The 23,413-nt window shown below is 46.1% G+C and overlaps 1 protein-coding gene across 1 annotated transcript; it reads left to right on the top strand.

Annotated features, from left to right (window-relative positions):
- Positions 1-3,755: 3,755 nt before the first annotated feature.
- Positions 3,756-12,566, top strand: SFRP2 (secreted frizzled related protein 2). The gene is made up of 3 exons (XM_019641147.1): positions 3,756-5,135; positions 7,567-7,647; positions 11,409-12,566. Exons 1-3 carry the CDS (start codon positions 4,637-4,639, stop codon positions 11,711-11,713), a joined length of 885 nt encoding a protein of 294 aa, XP_019496692.1. The 5' UTR covers positions 3,756-4,636; the 3' UTR covers positions 11,714-12,566.
- The last annotated feature ends 10,847 nt before the right edge of the window (positions 12,567-23,413 follow it).

The raw sequence follows: 23,413 nt of genomic DNA, 5'->3' as shown, positions 1-23,413 counted from the left end.
GGCACCTGCCCCGCGTGCTCTGGCATCTAGCGCGTTCGGCATCCTGGCCGTGGGGCGCGGGGCGCGGGTGCAGGGAGGGTCAAAGACGAAAAAATGTAGTAACCCATCCACCGCCAATCGCCCCCCAAAAAGCTGGCCTAACACCCAACGCGTAAAATGTGAAAGATCTCAGAGCCTCAGCCGCGTAAAGGGAGCCTACTTGAAATCCTAGTGGAATCATCTGTTTGTGAAATGGCGCCGCCAGATGGCTGCCGCGAATCCCACCGAAAGACGCTGGGGCTGGAGCGCCACTCCGCCCTACCAGAGCAGGGATGGCCTGGGACGTCCCAGGAGGAGAAAGTGACGTCACCCACCCGGCCAGCCTGGTTGTGGATGAAAGCCAAGCAACAACACTGTTGGGAAACACCCAACAGGTCAAGATGCGTCCCCAAAGCCAGCCCGTGTAACACCAGCGGCGGGACCCTCACGGTGTGATCCCGTTCCAGCTACTTAACCCCTCTGTGCCTCCGTTTTCTCGTGACTACTTACGAATTGGCAAAATGATAATAGTCACACCCATCTGCCGGGTGACAGTGAGGATTTCAGGAGACGTGGGGCCCGTGGTCAGTCTGTTAGTGCAGCCTCTCTGCGTGGGCGCGCATCCAGGCTCTCCTGGAGGCTCAGGGCCTGCCCTGGCTAAATGCATCCTACCTGACTCAGGAGTTGCTGTAAAGGCTTAAAGCCTCAACGAAGGCCGTGTCTTTTAATAAGGAGCAGGTGTTATGGAGCCAACGGGTTTGTTGCTTGGGGTGTTCTATTTAAGGGAGAAGTGTTTGTGGGTAGGTCATTTTATTTACTTGCAGCAAGGAAAAGAGACAGGGGATTCATATACAAAGCTGTCTCCCCAATGAAGGCTCACCCATTACTTATATACATTATTTGGTGAATTACATGTTGATTTCTTCTTTGCAGCTGGCTTACTTACCCAGTTGTGCTCGAGTCAAGCTCAGCCAGTTACAGCTGTATCTGCAAAATACTGTGCTACGTTTTAACATTTAGCAAGAATAGCATTTAGTAAGAACCTCCCCGACCTTGAGATCTTCGTGTTATAAATACAGGGAAACCCGAGATTTCCAATCAAAAGGGTCAGTCGTTTGGGGGCTGAGAAGCTTGTATCCAATTTGAGGCTGCCCCTTCACGCCGATGCTGGATTTTGAGAATTAAGAAACTGGCATATTACACTTGTTCTCCTCTTTCTTGCTTGCGCTCCCTCTCAGAAATTAGTACATATGCCTTAACTTTACTATTCGTGAGTGGGAGCCAGAGGGTCCTTTTCCCCGGCTCTCCACAGATGCTGAGCAGACGCAGGGGTCTGAGACCCCTCCTGCAGGACAAAATCTCTGAGCATGAGAGCGAGGGTCCTGCCGGCCCAGAAACTCTTGTACCTACTACAGCCGAATTGTTCTGGCAAGGTTGCGGGGGTGGGGGGGGTGTCTTTGTGCCTCCAGATTCTTCTGTGCCTAGTCAACCGGAAACACTCAAGCAGAGCAGCGGGCCAAATCCACAACACGGATTGTCGAGTCTCTTCTCCAGGCCTTCAGCATTTGGGTGGGATGTTGTTCACTGGGTGTGTGGTGGGGTGTGGGAAGAGGTCCAACTCCATTACCAGGGACCCATGGCAGGCAGCCCTCTGTAAGCAGGCTGCCCGGAGGAGTGAGCACCCACCACCGTTTACCCTGGGTTTGGGTGAATAGTTTCGGTTTCTAAAAAAGGGCAAGTACTAAATGAACTGGGGATGGAGGTGGTAAGCATCTATCTATTCTCAGTTTGTAAAAGCAAAAAGCCTTCGGATAAGCGACAAGGATCTGCGGAGACCCACAGGCACCAGAGCCAACCAGGAGCGCGGAGGAGTTTGGGTGAATGAAGGTGCCACGGCGTGGCTGCACCACGTGAGCGCGCCTCTCTGCGGTTGCACAGCGACCCCGGCTGGGGAGGCGCGCCCGCGACTGTACCAAGCATCCGCTTCCGTGCGCGTTTCGCAAGGTCCGCGCTCGCGTCGCACCCTCGGTGGGAGGTTATGCTCCTGTCCCCCTCCATCAGCTTGTCCCGCGGGCGCGCCTGTCACGCGGACACGCACTTGCCCCGGCACGAAAGAGCGAAGAAGGAAAGGGAGTGGGGCGCGCCCCGAGGTGGGGAAGGAGACGCGGCTTGTGCAGGATGAAGTCGAGGCTGGGTGGCGCGGGAGCCAGGAGGACTGGAAGCGCGGCGGCGTTGGAGACTCCAGGGAGGCTCTTGGCGCCCCCTGGCGGCCAACGGGGCCGCGAGGGTTCTCGAAACAATACCTGCAGCCCCGCGGGCCAGCGGGGCCCCTAAGCCTGGGCTGCGCCGGGGTGTGCGGCGAGGCCTCTCCTCAAACAAGCCCGACCGGCCGTGGGCTCCTCGAGCCCGGTCCGTGCTAGGGGCTGTAATGGACCGCGGCGCCCCCGGGGAAGGGCGTTCGGGGCTGGAGCGGTGGAGGCAGGAAGGCCTTCATCCTACCTCCGGGCCCGAGTCTCCCCCAGCTCAGGCTCTGGTTGATTCGGAATTCTTCCGTTTCATTTGGGATTTATTTTCAAACTAGTGTGTTTTGGGGGAGCGGGACTTTTCGACCTCTTGGGGTTTTAGTTAGAAACGAAAAGGCCGTGGACCAATTCGACGAGGGAGCGGCCTTTTGCTGTCGCCCCCGGCCATTCCCGAGCAAAAATGCACCCAAGGTCAAAAGACAAAAGATGGAAACTGGACTTCAGGGACGAGGTTCTCGAAGTCCAGAAAACGCTCTCCCTCCAGATGGTGCTTTTCCCTGTGTGTTTACGGCCAGAACGGAGTAGGAGAAAACCATGGGCTTTCACCACCCACATGAACCCCCTCCTCTAAGCAGTGGGACCACAAAGCGAGCCAGGCGACCTGGACCTGGGGAGTCAAGGCCAAGGCCTCTTTCCGGAAGGAGGGAAATAGAGCCTGCCGATGGCTCGGAGTGGCCGGGAAGTAATAACAATGCGCCCCCCTTACATATGAAAGAACTTTGGCGGGCTCCCTCCTCTGGGATTATCTCTTTGGACCTGCACCGCCACCCCGGTAGGGAGGATGAGGGGGCGGAGACGACCTGCCTCTAGGGGACACTTGGAGCGGTTAGAGGAAAGGGGCTCCCCATCGCACACGGTCCCTCTGCTGGCACCCCGGTCCCAGTTTACAGCTATGAACTTACCGTTTGCAGTCCCCAGGGGCACTGGAGCTCCAGCCACGCGGGCAAAGGCCGGCATGTTTGTTCCCTTCTGCACACGCGGCGCCCAGCTCCGCGCCCGTTGGCATATGTGGGATGAAAGAACCAACTCTGCCAAGGCCACGACTGGCGCTTGTTGCTCTCTAGGCAGGTGTCCCTCCTCTGCCCACCCCCACCCCTTCCCAGTCGGCCCACCTGGCCCATTTTCTGCCAGTCCCTTGAGCCCAGCACTAGTCCTTCCAAACCGTGCCCTGGTGCACATCCTCCGGCTTTCCTGAGAGCCCCGCGAGGTCTCTGTGTTAGGGCCAGTGATGCCTTTGAGCCTTGAGTCATCCCATTCAATTAAGGAAGGACAGGTCTCTTCCCAAACTGGGAAACGGTGGCAGTCGTGTGTGATTCAGACGAGACCCTGTAGAGATGTTTCCGCAACAGCAAAACCTAGATGCACCCCAACAAAATAACAACCCCAACGTTTTATTTTCTTTTCCATGTCAAAGTTTTGCACCTACGACTTATTGATAATCTGATTTTTACAAGGGAACGGGGGGGCACACCGTACAGGACAGGACAGGTTGGTAACAGTTGTTGGAGATTCCAGAGGCCACCAAGCTCGCAGAGGAGGCCTGGGACCGGCAGGTCCCGGCGCAAGCCCAGGGCACAAAGACCACGACGACTGCCGGTTAGCGCCCAGGGATGCAGTTCCACCGCGCAGCCCCGGGGGCAGAGCAGAAACTTCGGGATGGGGTCAAGCAAACCCTGGCTGGGGCCTCGCGGGGGGCGGAGCGCGTTCCGCCTGGGATCTGGCAGAGAGGCCGCCCACTGCGTCTCCAGCATCCCACGATCTCCCGCAGCCCGCGCCCGGCACAGTCACTGTTGGGACGCAGCTGCCAGGCTTGTCCATTTGTTTGTTTGTTGTTTAAAACGATCCTAGAGCGCGCGCTCGGCAGCATCTGAAGGGGGGTTGGGAGACAGCCAAAATTTCCTTCCAGGGAGCGCGTGAGGGGCATTCTCAAAGGAAAACCAGACCAAGAGAGTAGTGACCAGCCCTCCTCAGATTACTCTGCACTGGCTCCTCCCTTGCTCCCCCCACCCCCAGATTTGCATAAAAAAGGCCAAGAAAACTCTGGCTGGGCCCCAACAACCGTTCACTCAGCTCCCCCGGGTCGGAGCCCCCCCCTCCTCCCGGAGCTGCGCACAGGCTTGCTGCACGAAGCCGAGAGGAGAGCGCCTCGCCCCGCAGTTCAGCCGGCGTCCGACCTCTCGGCGGTCCCGCCGCCCGCTTTCCAGGCTCCCTAGCCGCGTCAAGCGAGCGAGCGGGCCCGGGACAAGCTCGGGCCCCGGCCGCCTCGCGCTTCCCCGGTTCCGATCCCTCCGCCCCCCGGGGGTCGCGCGCCCACGATGCCGCAGGGCCCCGGCTCGCTGCTGTTGCTGGTCCTCGCCTCGCACTGCTGCTTGGGCTCCGCGCGCGGGCTCTTCTTCGGCCAGCCCGACTTCTCCTACAAGCGCAGCAATTGCAAGCCCATCCCGGCCAACCTGCAGCTATGCCACGGCATAGAGTACCAGAACATGCGGCTGCCCAACCTGCTGGGCCACGAGACCATGAAGGAGGTGCTGGAGCAGGCGGGCGCCTGGATCCCGCTGGTCATGAAGCAGTGCCACCCGGACACCAAGAAGTTCCTGTGTTCGCTCTTCGCCCCGGTCTGTCTCGATGACCTGGACGAAACCATCCAGCCGTGCCACTCGCTCTGCGTGCAGGTGAAGGACCGCTGCGCTCCGGTCATGTCCGCCTTCGGCTTCCCCTGGCCCGACATGCTCGAGTGCGACCGTTTCCCCCAGGACAACGACCTTTGCATCCCCCTCGCTAGCAGCGACCACCTCCTGCCGGCCACCGAAGAAGGTAAGCCTTACCCCCTATTTCCCCTCCTTCCACCTTCGCTAAGGCTTGGTGGGGGGGAGGGAATCCCAAGGCCCCAGCCCCACGTCCCGATGCGTCCACACCTGGGGTACTAGTCCCTGGAGGGGGGCAGACGCTCTCTTTGCCTTGGTGTGTCATCGTGACAAATTTGAGACAACCTCCCCCCACACACCCAAGCCTCTAATTCCCTTCCGGAGTTATACCAGTTGCTCTTTCTTAGATTAAAAAAAAAAAAAAAAAAAAAAAGAACGAAAGAAAACGAAGAACTGAACGGCATCTTTTCCTTATAGATATATAATTGTTTTTGAACATGCTAGCAGGGAGGCCGAAATTTGGAGACCGTTGGCAATGGCCCTGGGTGGAGGAGTTGGTGGTGAGCATCTGGTCGCAGGCTCCTCGCTCAGCCTCCTGCAGCACGATCTTACCGCCGGGCAGGATTCTAGGCACTGGAACATTCCCCTACAGACAGGATAGCCAAAATCTACAAAACATATAGTCTTGTGAGGTACTTTTTGTTCTTTGGGGATGTAAGTTCGGGAAATAAAAGCAGGACTGGCTCTGAGTGTGTTGAAAGTTGAGCATTTGTTGTAACTGCTCAGGTGTCTAAGGAAGGAGGCATAAAGGGAATCTCCAGGGAACATTTTCTATCACAATTCAGCTTTTATCTTGGGAGTGGTTTTAATTAACTGGAGAAAATCATGCAAAAGAGAGTTTCCCAAGTTTTTAGAAAACAGAGGGGGAGTTCCTGTGCAAAAACCATCAAAGCAATGAAAACCTCATGGGCTCTTGATATTCTTCCTGAAAGGAAAACATATACAATGTGTCTGAGCTGATTTAGGCCCTCCTGGGATGGAAAGGGGGCTTCTAATCCCTTTCAGGGCTCCAGCAGCATCTCCCTTTCAATCTCTAATTGTTTTCCTACAGCCATCATTAGTTAGAGAAAATGCAAAGTTGCTTAGCAATCTTTCCTGGCAGGCACCATGAATGTGCAATCATCTTATTGGTTAGATTTCTAATTTATTGCAAATGTTTGGCATATTTCAAACATTTGTCCAACATACACCACAGACCAACCACTACAGGTTAGTAACATTTTATATACATTCCTAGAGCTCCTAATTGGAAATGTTTCATTTTGTTTGAGTGAGGGGAGTTAAGGGCAGTTTTATGTGTGTTGCTTTTGTTTTTATTTCTTTCCACTATCAGCACCAACATTACACTACCTTTCTCCTCAAAGCCATTTCTCCCTTCAAAATAAAAGTTTATGCTCTTCAAACCATGCTCTGCCATTTTTCTAACTTGGTAAATAACTCTTCTATCATGAGTTGCACGAAGTTTGTTGTTTTTTTCTGTGAAAATTCTGTTTTGTATTAATGAAAATCAAATTTCACCTAAATTTTAAAGAAAGCATTAACACATTTATGAATGGGGAAAAGGGAGTATGTTTTCCTTTTCCCAAGAAATCCAGCTTTAGAAGAGCCTTTAGTAGTCTCTCTGACTACTCACTGTACAAGTGCCCATTCCTAGGTTTGGTCAGACCCCGGAGACGGCTTGCTTCAACTTTGATTAGCTTCAGGAAAAGCTTTCGGGGCTGTGTGTGTGTGTGTGTGTGTGTGTGTGTGTGTGTGTGTGTGTGTGTTTGGCTGGTTGTTTTCTGTTTTGTTTTTGAGAATTTGAGATGGACAAAAAGGGGCAAGAAGAACCCTCACCAGGGACAAAGATAACAATGAAATACATGCTGCTTGACTCCAGCATGAACTTGGCAGAAAGTACAAGGTGATACAGAACCAGTTAGAACAGGTTGTTATACTTAGTGGGGTGTGTTTCCAAGGCGAGAAAGAGCCCCTCTGTGACCTTTATACCACTAGCCACTTCTCCCTGTCCAAACTTGAAAATATCTTGAAATGACTCTCCTGAGACGCAGCTCTGCTACAGAGCCCAGCAGCGTCCTGAATGTGCTGGTGCCCTGCAGCTGAGAGAGAATATTTTAGCCATCGTTTGTGGTTACATTTCCCAAAATCCTCAACAGTCTTCTGGGGCTTCCTCCTCAGAGAGGCTTTGGGAATGAACAACTGTTTCAGAGACTGAGTTTGTCCCAGGGGTGGGGAGGAAGAGCTAAAAATCTACAACCCATCCCAGTTAACTGGAGCTGTACCTGCACACTCTGCCCCCAATGCCCTTTTTCTTGGACAGAGGCTTTTTATTACACACAGCATATGGGCGTTTTTGCCCATCAAAAAATGGCAGGCAGGGGAGATTTCTTAGGAATGATTAATCCTTCTTTTATAAAGGAGGCAGAAGCTGGTCTTGTAGGACAATTGCTACTCTTGCCTCGGTGGGCCCCTGTGAGTTATTTACAAACCCCACCTGCTGCCCCCTTCTAAGCAAACTTACTAATTGTTCACCTTTCTAGCTCCAAAGGTATGTGAAGCCTGCAAAAATAAAAATGAGGATGACAACGACATAATGGAAACTCTTTGTAAAAATGATTTTGGTAAGTAAAACACCACCAACAACAAAATATTTCACATTCAAAAATTTTATTTACCACTAAAACTTAAAGGTGCAAATAATTAAGATGTTATTTGATAAAGGTTGGGTAAAATACCATCACTGTTCAACTTTCCTAAAATCATTTAACTTGCTCTACCCTAGTTTCCTCCCTATGTAACTGTCTTGTATTGAGTTGTATCTTTTTAGGTGAGATTCGTTGTTTTGCTAGGCAATAATCAAATAATGATAATTATCCAAATTATGAATTTTTCGATGGCACGTTTTTCATTTCATTTTGGCTTTTTCTTGCGAACAAGCCTAATCCTGGGCCATGTTCTCCTTCTAACACTTGACATGCACACCAGGGATGGAAACATAAATATTAGCCCCAGCAAAATAACCTCAAGGCATTAAGTTGGCCACAAATAAAAATGTACTTCAGTGCCAAACAGAAATATTCTTACTTGATTCATAATGCTTTACACTTTAGTGTTCCACCATTAGTGAATATATCCAAGGCACTGGTTAACACTTGAAGGGGGTTCCTTAAATTTAAAACAGAATAAATAAAGCTTAGAAATTTATTTTGGCAAGATACATGAAAGATGCCATGATGGCATGGTGCTTAGGGACAATAAACAATGTGTGTGATACGTTACCCAAGTTCTATAGAGTGTAAGTCACCACCCTCAAGTGACTATTATAAAAAGAAGGAAAGTTGGAAACTGTCCACACAGGACTCCATCAGCACCTTACCTGCTGCTATCCTCAGGCCTCCGAGGTGAGGGCAGGAGCCCAGCTAGACACGGGATCGATGCTAAATTCACAGCTGTCCATAGCTGAGACCTTTACTTAGACTCCTTAGGCATTCTGGCTTTCATTGCATTCCAAAACCAGGCACCTTTTGATGTGTATAAGTTGGTACCCCTTAGAATCATTTATTCAGGCAGAAAGCTGAACTTACTGGTAAATAGGTATGGTTCGTGCTCTATCAAATAATAGTGGACTTGAACAGATCTCTATTCATATAATTTCTACATCCTCAACAAAGTCCTTGAGGCTGAGAGAAGTCACTCTCACTCCCACTATTAAGGATGCCCTCTCAGAAATCTCAGGCCTCGTCGGGTTCCTGAAACTCTGGGAACAATCCGATCACTACTCCTTACAACCCCAGGTCTCTTCCATGAAGTGCCCTGGGTTTAACCTTAGCTGGTCCCAGAACAACCAGAGCCACAGCTTTTGGAAAAGCTTCACACGGACAAAGAAGGGAGAAAGAAAGGCTGCAACTCTAAGTCCCCATTAATACTTCCCCTCAGCAAGAGCCACAAATGGGATGAGAGGGTTTCCTCTGCCTATATTCAGATCTATACAAGTCTCAGAGTAGTTGAGGGCCAGGCACATTGGTAGCAGCAATCCCAAACCTCCAGGGCCTTGCCAAACCACAGCTTCCATGCTATATGATTTGATTAAGGACAAGATAGAAAAACAATTTTAATAAAATTTACATTAAAATGCATATAAAATATCATTTTCTTCTGACAGCTTTTGTCCTTTGCACTAGATTTAACACAGATCTCTTCCACGAAAAAACTGGTTGTATCATGAGGCTCCAAAACAGTTGATTTAGGGAACACACAACACACACACACACACACACACATACACACACACCTGGGCCAAAACCAAAAATGGGTGTGTGTGCTAGTCTGTCCTTAGAGGAGAAAGCCTTTCAAAACAACATGGAAGTCATTACAGTTAAAGTATCACACATGTTCATTCAGCACAAGCGTTGTTTTCTATTTCCCCACGTTCATTTTGTCACAAAAGGAATAATGAACTGAATTGTAGAAAGTACATCATATACTCCTTGTTTATAAGCAGTAATCCATGTTGCCTCTGTACTTTGGGGGATTAATGGAAGAGTAGAAATCTGATTTCACTAACATCACACTCTTCCCCCACGGCACTCCTTATTTCAGTGGCGAAAGTACTGGTAAAGATAGGAAGGCCCAAACTGTATACAACCTATTGTTGGGTCAGATAGTGTCATCCCCACTGTCTCCTACCCACATCCTGAATCCCAGTTCACATCTTCCAGGGCAGGAAAAGTTAATCTGAGGCTTTGATTCCCTATATTTGGTCCCAGCTGAAAATCCAGGGAGGAAATGCCTGATGTTTCCCCATGTTGGTTATTTCAAAGCTAGAGAAATATGAATAATAAACCTTCCCTTTGGTTAAGTGATGATTTTTCTCATGTCTGGAGCTCAAGAATGTTTAATTTGACCAGGTGAGATCTCACACATGCTCTATCTGTGCTATAGACGAGGATCCTGGGCAACATATAATCACTTATCTCATCATATATTGTCCCCGTCCCCACCCTTTACCCAGGGGCCACAGGAACGAGACATTTCCATGTGAGTTGTTCCAGGATTTAAGTATCATAAACCCGAAGAACTCAGTATTATGGTTCAGATGCATATCAGACAGAACATTGGTTGGCCAAGTCACAGCATCCTTGATTTACCTGGATCATTTCCCAGTTGACTGGAAAAGCCATGCCTAAGTCAGATTCTCCTTCTAAGTAAGAAACCCCCAAAGCAGCTAAACACACACACACAATTCTTCCTCTATTATTAATTTAAAAACTGCATTAAACTCCATCAAAGTCAGGAAGTTAACAATGGCACCAAGGGTCTTGGCACACATTACAGTTGGGCGAGTCAATGCTCCAACCAGGACAAGGAATTGGAAGTTGTCTATCGAGACTACTGTGATGTTATAGGAGGAGGTGTAGGGACCAGTGTTCTGAGAACTAGACTCAGCGAGGACACAACCTAACTGTGACCTCGTGTAAACCACTACGTCTGGATTTCAGATTCTTCGTGTACCAACAAGAGATTTTAATGGGATAATTTCTTCTAACCTTAAAATTCTATACTTTCCCTGCCTTCATGGAGTCTTGAAATGTTATTCCTGCATGTGTGTTTGTAGGGTTTTCTTTCCCAAAGCATACTGTTTATGAGTATAAAATGTGTCTTTTATGTAAACCACTTACTTTTGGTCTTAGCATTCTAATGAGTCTAATATCCATTTTGGAAACAGTACATATATGATCTGTAAACGCCCTGGCCTTGGACAGGCAAATGATAGCATATGAGGATGAGGTCTTCAGAAAAACACTTTTACAGCTAAACATGTGCTCTTAAAAAGAGTCTTGGATATTTTACTCCTAGTTGCTTTACCAAATCAAATGCAGCTGTAAGATCAATTCTCCTTCCCTGTAGTCTGTTCTTTAGAAAACAATGATTGTGTGATATAATTTCCTTACAGGTTTGTCCAAAAACCTCTCCGACGTAATAAATTGAGTTTAAAGCGTATGGCCACAGAAGGATCGTGTTTCACCTACGAATCGGCCATTTCTTTTCATGCTGACGTTTCCAATAGGGGAAGTCATTTGTTGAGGGGAGCACAAACCACATGCGACCTACACGCAAACACAAGGAGGGCAAGGGGAGTGGAGTCCTGCAAAGGAAGTTTCCTGGCAAAGGTTTTGAGGCTTTAGACCTGGAGCCACCTGCTGCCCCCAGCCCCCAACCCCTTAGTGCAGCCGCTTACAGTCTAACTCCATCTAGGAAGCCCTTCCTTCCCCCCAAGCCAGGTCACACCAACAGGCAGTGGAAGGGGGTGAGGGAGGCCCCCAATCTAGACTGCATTCCCTCCTTATAACCGGTGTGATTCCGTCTCCTTTTATCGTGGTAGCACTGAAAATTAAAGTGAAGGAGATAACCTACATCAACAGAGATACCAAAATCATCCTGGAGACCAAGAGCAAGACCATTTACAAGCTGAATGGTGTATCCGAAAGGGACCTGAAGAAGTCGGTGCTGTGGCTCAAAGACAGCTTGCAGTGCACCTGCGAGGAGATGAATGACATCAACGCGCCCTATCTGGTCATGGGACAGAAACTGGGCGGGGAGCTGGTGATCACCTCCGTGAAGCGGTGGCAGAAGGGGCAGAGAGAGTTCAAGCGCATCTCCCGCAGCATCCGCAAGCTGCAGTGCTAGTTCCGGCGCCTCGGTTGCTCCTGACAGGCCAGCTCCAGGGCTCGGCTGACCATATCTGCTCCGAGGCCTCAGCTCTCGTATCCCAAGCACAGTCCCTTCAGCTCCAGCCCCAGCCTGGAGCAGTGTCCCCTGCCTTTTGCACATTTGCACCCCCAGCATTTCCTGAGTTATAAGGCCTTAGGAGGCCTCAGGAATGGATAGCTGTTTTCACATAAAGGAAAAAACCCCAAGTCTTGTAGAAATATTCAAACGAATAAAATCGTGCATATTTTTATAAAGTTTTAAAATAGCTCACTTGAAAGCTAGTTTTGAATAGGTGACTTGGGTCTGATTATTTTTCCTGTTTGGTTTGGGTCACCTGATTTTCACTTTTCACAGAGGTTGCCATAACCTACAAATAGCTTCATTTTTTGTATGTGGCCCAAACTGTTGTGGGTTGCAAACCCGGTTGAGATAAAGCTGGCTGTTATCTCAACATCGCTCAGCTCCAGCCTGAGAGACGCTGCCTGAGTCTTATAACAATTCACTCATCATTTTACACCCTCGTTGGGAACATAACTAGCATGTATTGCATTTCCAGGTAGAGTACTTCCACTTATAAGAAGCACATTAACCATCATAGCATGATTTCTTCCAGTAAAGGGCACAACAAATTTTATAATTGACCTGAATTCTTTAACCTTTGTTTAAAACATCTTTTTTACTTAATTTTGCAAATTAAACCATTGTAGCTTACCTGTAATATACAGTAGTTGACCTTAAAAAGTTGTAAAAATATTGCTTTAACCAACACTGTAAATATTTCAGATAAACATTATATTCCTTGTATATAAACTTTACATCCTGTTTTACCGACACTTCGTCTTCTGTCTTGTCTTTGTAGAAGGAATTGGGAAGGGACGTGTAGAAGAATAGTCACCTTTTTCCTGAGGCCCAGCTTTCCCCGTATGAAGTGCCTGTATCTTAAGTGACTCAGAAAGTATCTGGCCCCTGCACCACCCAGCTCCTGCCTGTGCCTCCCCATCTCATACAGATGCTTATGCTGCGGACCCCTGCAGCGAGGCAGACCTCTGCAGGTTCTGCAGGACTTGGCTGCTTTTGTCCCCTCTCAGCAATTCAGTAACTATGCAGCAACACTATTCTACACCTCTGGTCCATGAGCTCTACAGTCCTTTTCATTTCCAGAGATTTTCATAATGAAAAAGAACTGACCACTGCAAAAGTATTAGTTCTTTCCCCACTTAAACTAGAACCGTCAGATAAAAAGTCATGATTTGAAGAGGATCCATTAGAAGGCAGAGGGTAGGGAGGGGATGATGAAAAACCAACGTTTAAGAAGAGAAGAGGACATCTATCCATAAAACGTCCTTCCAAATGCTTCATTATCTGGGGGCCTCCAGAGAAATTCTATTAAACACATGAAGAAACAGGCTCAGAGGGGTTAGGCATCATTGCTCATAAGAGGCAGAGGCAGGGCCGGCCAAGTGGCTCAGTTGATTAAGAGCTCGCTCAAGAGTGCAAGCTCTGAGCAACAGCGGTTCGAGTCCCACCCAAGCTGAGCTGCCACTGAGCTGCCAAAAGGTGGCAGGATGGCTCAGCTAAAAAAAAAAAAAAAAAGGCAGAGACAGACCTGAAACTTGGGCATTTCAAATGACAAAGTCTATCTTCTATTCAACATAGGAGTGGATTATAAAAACATGGTGACGCTCATCTATTAAAGAAATATTTGTTGGGCATCTGCTATGTGCCTGGCCCTGTTGTAAGTACTGGCAATACATTAGTCCTTGTTCTTATGGAGCTTACTTGAAGTGAAAGAAAATAACGGCAATTGCAACTATAGATTTATAATTGATAAGTTATATGAAGTATAAGTACAGGTAACGTAAAAGAGCAATAGAGTGTCTCTAGCAAATCTGAAAGTTTTAGTGGCTTTTATGTGAAACCTTTATCTGGTGGCATTTTATTGATTTCTTTAAAAGTTTCCTGAACATACACCCATGGCCTCTCTATAGCACTTCAAGTTCTGACACCAAAAGTCAATATAGCCTACTGCCTGGGCTGCATGATTTCGGCAGTCTCTTTCATTTTCTTATGGGTTGCCACTTGACTCTGCTTCTCATCTGAATCAACAAACTCAAGACACCACTCTCTTCCTACAAGGTACCTATGGATTAGACTAGAAGGGGGACACTCATGGATCAAGGTCTACTCTCATTTTAGACATTTGAAATAGAAAACTAGGGGCCCTAGAAAAGGCGAAAGGGAAAAAAAGAGAGAAGATAAAAGACAAAAGAAACAGTAAACCAAAGATTTAGAGATTAGAAGAGTGAAATAAGTACAATGCATCAAAAACTAATAGAAAGAAACAATTTGGAAGAAAGTGGCCCATCTGAAGTCTCCCTTTCCAATCAAGCCAAAAGCCACTTGCCCAATATAATGGGATGCAAAACCTTCAGCTCTAGAGAGCCAGTTAATGCCAAACACAGCCTCCTTCAGTGACATTTTTGAGGAGCCTGCAACTCAGGCATCACTCCATTGTCTGCCTCCTGCCACATGTGCCCCCCAATAGACTTTCCATTCCAATATTTGATGAGGCTATAAGCCAATGAGACATGCTTCAGCAAAGTTGATTTTCGACAAGGGTGCCAAGGAAATAACTCGACGAGGAGAAGAATAGTCTTTTCAACAAATAGTGCCAGGACAACTGGCTATGCACATGCATAAGAATGAAATTGGACCTCTACTTCACACTATACATAAAAATTAACTCTAAGTGGATCAAAGCTCTCTACATGGAAGAACTAAAATTATAAAACTCTTAGAAGAAAACACAGGAGTACATCTCCACAACCTGGGATTAAGTAATGATTTCTTAGATATGACACCAAAAGCACCTGTACAAAAGAAAAATTGATAATTTAAAACTCTTGTGCTTCAAGGCACACCATCAAAAAAATTAAAAGACAACTCATAGAATGGGAAAGAATATTTGCAGATCATATATCTAATAAAGGGCCTGTATACAGAATATATAGAGAACTCTTAAAACTCAACAGTAAAAAAACTAATGACCCAGGCCAGCCAAGTGGCACATTGGTTAAGAGTTGGCTTGGGGTGCCAGCTCTGAGCAGCAGGGCCCCAGTTCAGATCCCATATGAGGGTCAGTGACGTGCATCCTCTACAGCTAAGATGGTGAACAACAGCTCAACCTGGAGCTGGGCTGCCATGAGTCACAAGCAACACGTAGGCTGCAGCCCCTGCTGCAATGGGCTGCTGTAAGCTACCATGAGTGGCTGGCAGCCAGCGTGAGCTGCCGTGAGCCGCTGTGAGTGGCCGTCCAATGGCCAATGAGCAACTGCCTGATCCAGGAAGAGCGCAATGATAATACCAACATGGGCCAGTGAAGCAACGTCCTCCACAACTAGACTGAAGAACAAAAGAGCAGCAACTTGTCTGTTCCCCTTCCCCAATTCCCCAATAAAATCTTTAAACAAAAAACAAAAAACTAATGACCCAATTTTAAAATGGGCAAAGAATCTAGACATTTCTCCAAAGAAGATATACAAATGGCCAATAATCACATAAAAAGATGTTTGACATTAGTCATTAGGGAAATACAAACCTAAATCACAATGAGATACTACTTCATACCCACTAGAATGGCTAGAACAAAAAAATCAGATAATGACAACTATCGGTGAGGATGCGGAGCAATCAGAGCCCTCATACACTGCTGGTGGGATTATAAAATGCTACAGCCAATTTAAAAAACAGTTTGGCAGTTCCTCAAAACCTTAAACATAGTTACCATATGATGAAGCAGTTGTACTACTAGATATATACTCAAGAGAATTGAGAATATATATCCACAAAAACACTTGTATATGAATTTGCATTGCAGCATTACTCAGAATAGCCAAAAAGTGGAAACAACCCAAAAGTCCACCAATTGATGAACAGATCAACAAAATGTGATATAACTATATAGTAAAATTTTATTTGGCCATAAAAAGAAATGAAGTACTGATAAATGCTACAAAATTGGTGAACCTTGAAAACATTATGCTAAGTGAAAGAAGCCAGACACAAAGGCCACATATTGTATGATTTCATGTATATGAAACATTCAGAAAATCTATACAGACAGAAAATAGATTACTGGTTGCTAAGGGGATGATGGAGAAAGGGGGACCAGAGGAGTGAGTACTAATGAATATGGGTTTCCTTTTTGAAGAAATTGTTCTGGAATTAAATATTGCAATGGTTGCATTGTTTTGTAAATACACTAAAAGCCATTGAATCATACACTTTACAAGGGTGAATTGTATGGTATGTGAATTGTATCTCAAGTCGGTTATTTGAAAAAAAAGTCAGATGTCCCAAGGCTTAAGGTCACACCGTGAGTGTGCTATAACTGAGACTTGTAGCCAAACTTGGTTGATTCTAAATCCTATTGTCTAAATCCTAACTATCAACCAAATTCCTGTACCTCCTTCTTTTCTCACATTGCAGACTTTCAGGGCAACATTCTTCCCTCCGATAGAGCTCACCAGTGTCAGACACCAAGTCGCTATCGCTGTCCCTACCTTTTCTCCTGAGCTTTAGTCAGTCGCTAACTGTGGACAACTCTGCCTGCGTGATCTAGGGATGACTCAAAATCAACATGCATTCAACCAAATTCAACTTCACCTGCCACAACCTTATCTTCCTTTTATGAATACTTTTTATTGGTAGTTATGTTTCATTGGCTGGTATCCTTTCCATTTCTCAGGCTGTTTAAAAAGCAAAGATAATTGATCAACTCTCAAGTCTAGAAAATAATCAAGTTTTTCATGTTCAGGTTGACAGCTCGGACATTTTCTTTAGTGACTCTTCACCCAGATAACATCATACTAAGAGATTTTACATTCTCATTTCTCTGTTAATTCCTTAAATATATGCTTAGAATGTGGACACACTAGCAACTAAGGGGAAAAATTAGACAACCTTTTCAAAAAACTTTAGAAAGCCAGTAGTAGAGGGAGGATCCTGCCATATACTGAGACCACGCACGCTCTTCTCTACATTTATACCAGGGTTAAATTTCCTTTGAATTGTTCACTCAAAATAGTCTCCAAAACTATGTCTAGTTAGACAGATATCTGCAAGATCTGCAGGAAAATCTTAAACTAGTAGTGTCTAACTATTCCCTAAATTACCCAGTACCTATTGTATTCAGAATGGCTTCTAAAACTTTCCTTCTTTGGAAACCCAGCAAAATGTGTTTACTATAAAAATTAAACATACATAAGAAATTTATGCCAAGATATTAAATTTTTGAAATAGTCATGACATGCCCAACACAAAATTTTTGTTCATAACCATTTAGTAACTTAGAATAATTAAAATCCTTCCCCCAAAAAAGGTGAAATCAACAACCAAAAACATTGATATCCCATTTGTCTGATCATCTAAAATAATGTAAATATGTGTTTTATTTCCATGTGTGCATGATTCCAACTATTATATGATGTACCAAGATTACTGCATTTATAGAATATGCTAGAAAAGCAACCATATCTGCAGCACTCATGCAAGCCACACATTTTTAGAATTACGTGGCTAAACACCAAAATTTATGTTCACTTGATACAAGGATAAGTTAACAGGTAGAATGGAACAGACTCAGGCCTCACCCTTTACATTTTTTTCCTTCTCCCAGCCACATCTCAGCATCTCTAAGTGATGGCAAAAATACGTCGTCATCCTGATTAACAATGCCACCTTATAAAACAAGAAGTAGCATATGCACATTGTGAACTGCATGGAGAAAATGTTAAGGGTACAATTATTTTAAGTCCGTTTGGATGTGCAGAGTTCTTAATAGTCCTATAATCGGTAGAAGGGGAAAGTCTGTGCCCACAATGGTCCCCCCTCCTTCCTTGAGAAACCTCTGCAGGCCAAGGGCTAAGGGAAACCACCTGTCCTCACTCTCCCTCCATAAGGCAGTGAGAGGCTTGGGGCAGAACCCGATGACCTGGAAATGTGACCACACCACCAACATAATTTGGCTCCAGGCCAGGCATTGTGCGCAATACAGTGGTGGAATACAGGTGATCAGAAATAGTGTCTGTGGTCTCCGAGTGTTTGCAATTGGTGGCCGACAGGAACACATGTACCAGCACCTTGAACACAAAACAGTCTGGAATAGACACAAATGCAAAAAGCTGTGGGAGCAAAGGGTTGAGAAAGATGTATTTCCACTGGGGATCTGGGAAAGCCTGGTGAGAAAACAGGGCTGGCCAGGCTCTTGCATGAAGGGACTTTCCCAGATTAAAAGGAGGAAAGGAGCAGGTCTCATAAGCAGAGGGGATGGCCTTATTTGCCCTTAATTGCAAATGAGGATAATAATAGCACAGCTAATCCATTGGGTAGTTTTGAGGATTAAATTTATGTAAAGTACCTGGCATTAGTAGGCACCATAAAAAGCTTTAGCTATTACCTGGGTAAGGCCAGAAGTGCACGCTAGCAGGCTGTGGACTCCAGGAAAAAATAACCATGTCCTCCTGTTGCTTCTATAACAGATCTTGTTTCAAGCCCCCACATAGGACAAATATCTAGAGTGAAGAGAAAATAGAAATGTGAGTATTTTCCTTTCATGAGAAAGTGACTTTTGTGGAGCAGAGGTGCTAAATGATCTTCCCAATTAACCTGAGGTGTACCAATGATGGTGGCAAGTCCTTGATCTTAACTAGAAATGACAAACACAACTTCCACAGTATAGGGGTTTCCTAGGGGTGCCCCCAGTGAAGCACTGGTCCTCCCACACAACCCAAGGCTTAGGGAGCCGGCAGAGCAGTGGTTGCTGCTATGCATGCTTAGCTAAAACAATTAACCTCTTCTTAAATGTCTCAGATCTGTCTTCACCTGTAAAATGTGGACGATGATACTGTCACTGGGGGTCATATTAAGGATTCAATGATATCACACACAGAAAGTACTTAGCCTGGTGCCTGGCACTGGAGGCATTTGAAAAATATTAACTTTCTTTATAGGTAGGACAGTAATATTGGCTTGCCTGGGACAGGCTGTCTAGCTTCTAACTTAGTAAAGATGAGACTTCTTAGAAAAGGCACGGGAAAGGAAAGCAAAGAAAGCAGAGGGAAGGGGCCCCATGGAGGACTGAAATGTATTTTCCCCTCCTGCTAGGAGGGCCCCTGCACTCAATAAGCTAGAATTACCCTAGCTGAACTTCCAGGCTTGGAAGTATAGTTGGTTTTTTAAAGCAGTTCTTTTTCAAGATCAATTGTTCAACAGAACTGAAAAGCCTTGCCCTCGGAAGAGGCTCAGTCCGAAAACCTGCAGGATAACCCACAAAGAGCCCAAATGTGCTATTTCTCGATAGGGAGCGGAAAGCCTCATCATTGCTGTTCTCTGATGGCTGCTGCCTCCTCTATTCCAAATGAACCAGAAACCTGAGAACCTGAAAGCTGAGCTCCAGCTAACATTATTTAAATGAGCCGGCTGTTACATGAACCTTAAACCACATGTCGTTTGGTTGTGGGGCTGCCCTGGGCCAAGAGACATTCGTACAGAGTTCCCAGCTCACAAACGGATTGTGTTCCAAACCTGAATTTGCAAGGCTGTGGTTTGAAAGGCAGAATTCACTTCCCCAAAGAGGAGATGAACCGGCTGTTCAGGGCTACACGCCAGCTCACAAGACTGCATGTAACCATGACAGAGGTAAACACTGTCCATTTTGGCCTAAACAAAAAGAAAAAGAGTAAAAGTCAATAATGTTACACTACTAATCATTAAAGGACGAGATAAACAAAGTTGAGTATTCTTCATTTGTCTTGAGTACTAGCACTTAAGCAAAGGCAGATTTAATTAAAGAGGACGAAAAGGTATATCCAGGGAGACTGAGGGGCCAGGGAAAATGGTAGTCAGGAGCCCTGGCAGTTGAGAATCAGACCAGCTTGCACCATTTTTGTCAAATCTAAGAGGCTAGTGTCTGCAGCTGCAGGCCATCCTAGCACCCAGAGGGGATTGGAGAGGAGGAAGGAGGATGGAGGTCGACTCAAAGGCAGTTAGCCTCATTATCTCTATGCAGCCATTTCATCAGCCAAGGTGGGACCTGGCTTCCATGTTCCTCTCCTTTTGGAAATAATTACCCCCATTAATCAGTTTGCCCCTGACCTCAAGTATCACTGAAGTGCAGAACTTTTGGTGCCTCTTGCATACTAATCTCTGTAATCAGGCAAGCTCTTGGATACTCACATTGCCTGGGTGGTTTGAATTCGACATCCCGGCCCCCCATTTCGACTGAATCTGCTACTGTCATCCCTGTCACAGAGCGAAGGCCCCACCAGCCGTCTAGACTCCGTCCACCAACCACCCTACTCCTGTGACCAGCGCTGCACCCGGTTGAAGACATCATGAATCACCCATTTTAGCTGTAATGCTAAGGATCAAACATACATTTTATGTATGAATATTAACAAGATGTGAGAAAAGGGGAAAGGAGTACATTGAAAAAGAAAGTTACTTGAAAAAGACCAGTTGTAAAGTGATAGAGGGGACTTCTGCCAGCTCTAACCATGATGTGGCACCATCAGCCCAAGGCAGTTTGGTTGTCCTCAGAAGGACAGTGGAGAAAGGGGGGAAATTAATGAGTGACAATCAGGGAGTGGGTAGGAAGTCTGCAGGAGCCACTTTACAGTAAATAAGTTAACATACACAAGGCATCCTGTGACACATGCACTCTAGATTAACGAGGATATATGTAAATGCAATAATTCCCTTAAAATTACCAAAGTCTCAAAATTTTATTCCTTCAAATTTGTTTACATCACTTGCTCATTTTCTATTGATTTACACAATAGAAATCAATCTTGTTTTTTTGTTTTTGTTTTGTTTTTTAAAGATTTTTTTATTGGGGAATTGGGGGGATGGGAACAGTGCTGGGGAATTGGGGGAAGGGGAACAGACAAGTTGCTGTCCTTTTGTTCTTCAATCTAGTTGTGGAGGACGTTGCTTCACTGGCCCAAGTTGGCACCATCATTGCTCTCTTCCAGGGCGAGGCAGCTCAGTCGCCGGCTTCTGGACAGCCGCTCACTGCGGCTGCTGGCCGCTCATGCTGGCTGCTGGCTACACACGGTAGCCCATGGCAACCCACTGCCACAGGGGCTGCAGCCTATGCCATCTCCAGCCACTCCCAGCAGCCCAGCTCCAGGTTGAGCTGTTGTTCAGCATCTTAGCTGTAGAGGGCAGTGTCACTGGCCCTCATATGTGGGATCCGAACCGGGGCCCTCTGGCTTCCCAAGCCAGTTCTTAATCATCGCACCACTTGGCCGGCCCTACACTCTTTTGAAATTAATTCCTAACAGTTCTGTTTTTTCTGAGAACCAATCCTTGACAACTAGATATACGCAAGTACATTCTCTTTGTTCATGGCTTGCTTCTTTTTAATAGCAACTTTTTGTTGCAGAGAAGTTTTAAATTTTAGTGTAGACTAATTCATTCATCTTTTATTTGTGTCTTTTCTGAGTCTTGATTAATATGTTTTACTATCCTGAGATGATAAAAGTATTCTTTTAAATCTTCTTCTTAAAGTTTTGCCTTTAAAACCACCTGTTTTGTCTTGGTATGGCATAATTTTTTTTCAGATGGACCAGCCAATTACTCAGTGGTGCATCCTTTCCCTGCTGATTTACCCCTCCTCTCATATGAGTTTCTTGTGAATGCATGTTACCATTTGGGGTCTTTCTAGTTCCATGGGTCTATTTCTCAATTCCTGCACTGAATTCCATACTTAATTGTCTAGCTATTCTTGACTCCACTTTGTTTTTCAAACAGCTTTGGGACAATAGCTCATTTCTTCCATTCAGTCATCACAGTCACCTTAGGGCTCTAGACCAGGAGACAACAGGAGGATGCAGGAACCACTGCCAACAGGAATACAGTTCATCTATTCCAGGTCTTAGGACAGAGTCAGCTGCCAAGCATTTAATTTGGGAAACTGGGCTGCAAATTAATTAACTGTGGTTTGGTGAACTACTCCAGAAAGTAGTGGTTAACGTACTGGGGAACAAGAGATTGGCTCTGGCCATCAGAAATTTGGTCACAAAAGGAATCCAATATGAGAGGAAAATAGAGTAGAGCAAATCCATCACTATCGATGGGGATGAATTGGACTTTTTCAGTTTTATTCTCTTATGACCGTTGAGCTGAAGCCAGAAGAAGGATGACTACCTTTGTATTTATATGTGTCTCCAGTGAAATATGTGGACATTTCTGATGTCAGTCAACCAGGGAAGAGTCTCATATCAGGGAGCCAAAACTTATATAATGATAACAGGCCAGAATTTTATAGGAAAAGAAAATTCTGGATCTTTTTTGGAGGTGGGGGAGGAGGACAGGCAACAGAATCTAGAAGAATTTGAGGACATCCTGAGCCAGAAAGAAAAAGTGGTCTTTGCCACATGAAAACAGGCCAGAAGTCAGGTTGGGAGGCAACATGTCCAAATGAACTCATCATCTTGGTCCCCCCAAATCTGCTGCTCTTTTGATATCCCCATTCTCAGGGATGACAACACCATCTGCCCAAATGCCACGCTGCTCCAACCACATGCCTGGGCACCATCCTTGAAGATCAGTTAAGTCTTATAGATTCTATCACCTGCATCACTAGGCTTCATCCACATTGCTCCATCTTCCCTCCACCCCATCCCTGCACACATTCACATACACCACCAAGGCCATTGCCACCTTTAGCTGGAACTACAGCAATAGCTTTCTAACTGGTCCCCGTCTTGGATCATGATTGAAGCCCCCTCAAGGCAAGTCAAGCAATGTCATTTTTCTTGCTAACCACTCTGTAATGGCTTCCCATTCTCCTTAGGCTATGCTCCAAACTGTTTAATATGATTTACACAGATCTTCTGAATCTGGCCCCTGATGATCTTTGCAACCACTTTCCTGAGTGGCAAAGAGCCCAGACCATGGAGTCAGTCTTCTCTGGGTTTAAATTCCCCCTGCACCACCTACTAGCTTTGAAACTTGGACAAACTTCCGTACCTCTCTGTGCTTCAGTGTTCTCATGTGTAAGATGGGGACAGTAACACCACCTACCTCACCAGGTTGTTATGAGGACTGAATGAATTAACACAGGTGAAGTATTTGGAACAGGAAGCACTTACCACAATAGATTGTACTGGATGTTTGTCTCTACAGCAGCTAGGCTGGCAGGGACACTTCCATCTGCTAATCAGTCTCCACAGGGAGCTTCTTGTAGGTGTTGAAAACACAAGCCATCACTGGAATGGAGTAAGCAGTATGTGTAAGTCAGACTATCTAACTGTGTGTCCCCGCTTTGTCTATTGGCTTATGGTGACACCCAAGTATTCCTAAAGCCTTTCCCAAGGGTTCCAGCTTGTTCCCAGCCATGAGTCCAGTCTTGGGCCTGAGACTAACAGAGAGTGTCCCCTGAAAGCGGAGGGCACAAAGGCAAGTTGTGGGTGAAGTGCACGTTCCAGAGTGGCACAGGGGCCAAGAGGGTGTGTGTTCTCTTTCCACAGCAGTTTCTCGGCTTCGTCATCTTTGGAGAGGCCAAGTTTGCCTTTACCAGGGAGCTGCCCCACATGATTAAAACTGCAGAAACCTGAGGAAGGAGAGGACAGCGGCCCAGGGAAAGGAACAAGACTGCGGACGCAGCAGGGG

This window comes from Hipposideros armiger, unplaced genomic scaffold (genome assembly GCF_001890085.2).
Source record: "Hipposideros armiger isolate ML-2016 unplaced genomic scaffold, ASM189008v1 scaffold_58, whole genome shotgun sequence".
NCBI classification, from domain to species: Eukaryota; Metazoa; Chordata; class Mammalia; order Chiroptera; family Hipposideridae; genus Hipposideros; species Hipposideros armiger.
This window is presented reverse-complemented; position numbering and strand designations above follow the sequence as displayed.

What these genes read in the sequence shown, in the direction of transcription:
- SFRP2 (XM_019641147.1), top strand. Translation starts at nt 4,637, where the DNA reads ATGCCGCAGGGCCCCGGCTCGCTGCTGTTGCTGGTCCTCGCCTCGCAC. An exon ending in CCTGCCGGCCACCGAAGAAG is followed by an intron (nt 5,136 to 7,566) that starts GTAAGCCTTACC and finishes TCACCTTTCTAG; the next exon opens with CTCCAAAGGTATGTGAAGCC. An exon ending in TCTTTGTAAAAATGATTTTG is followed by an intron (nt 7,648 to 11,408) that starts GTAAGTAAAACA and finishes TTATCGTGGTAG; the next exon opens with CACTGAAAATTAAAGTGAAG.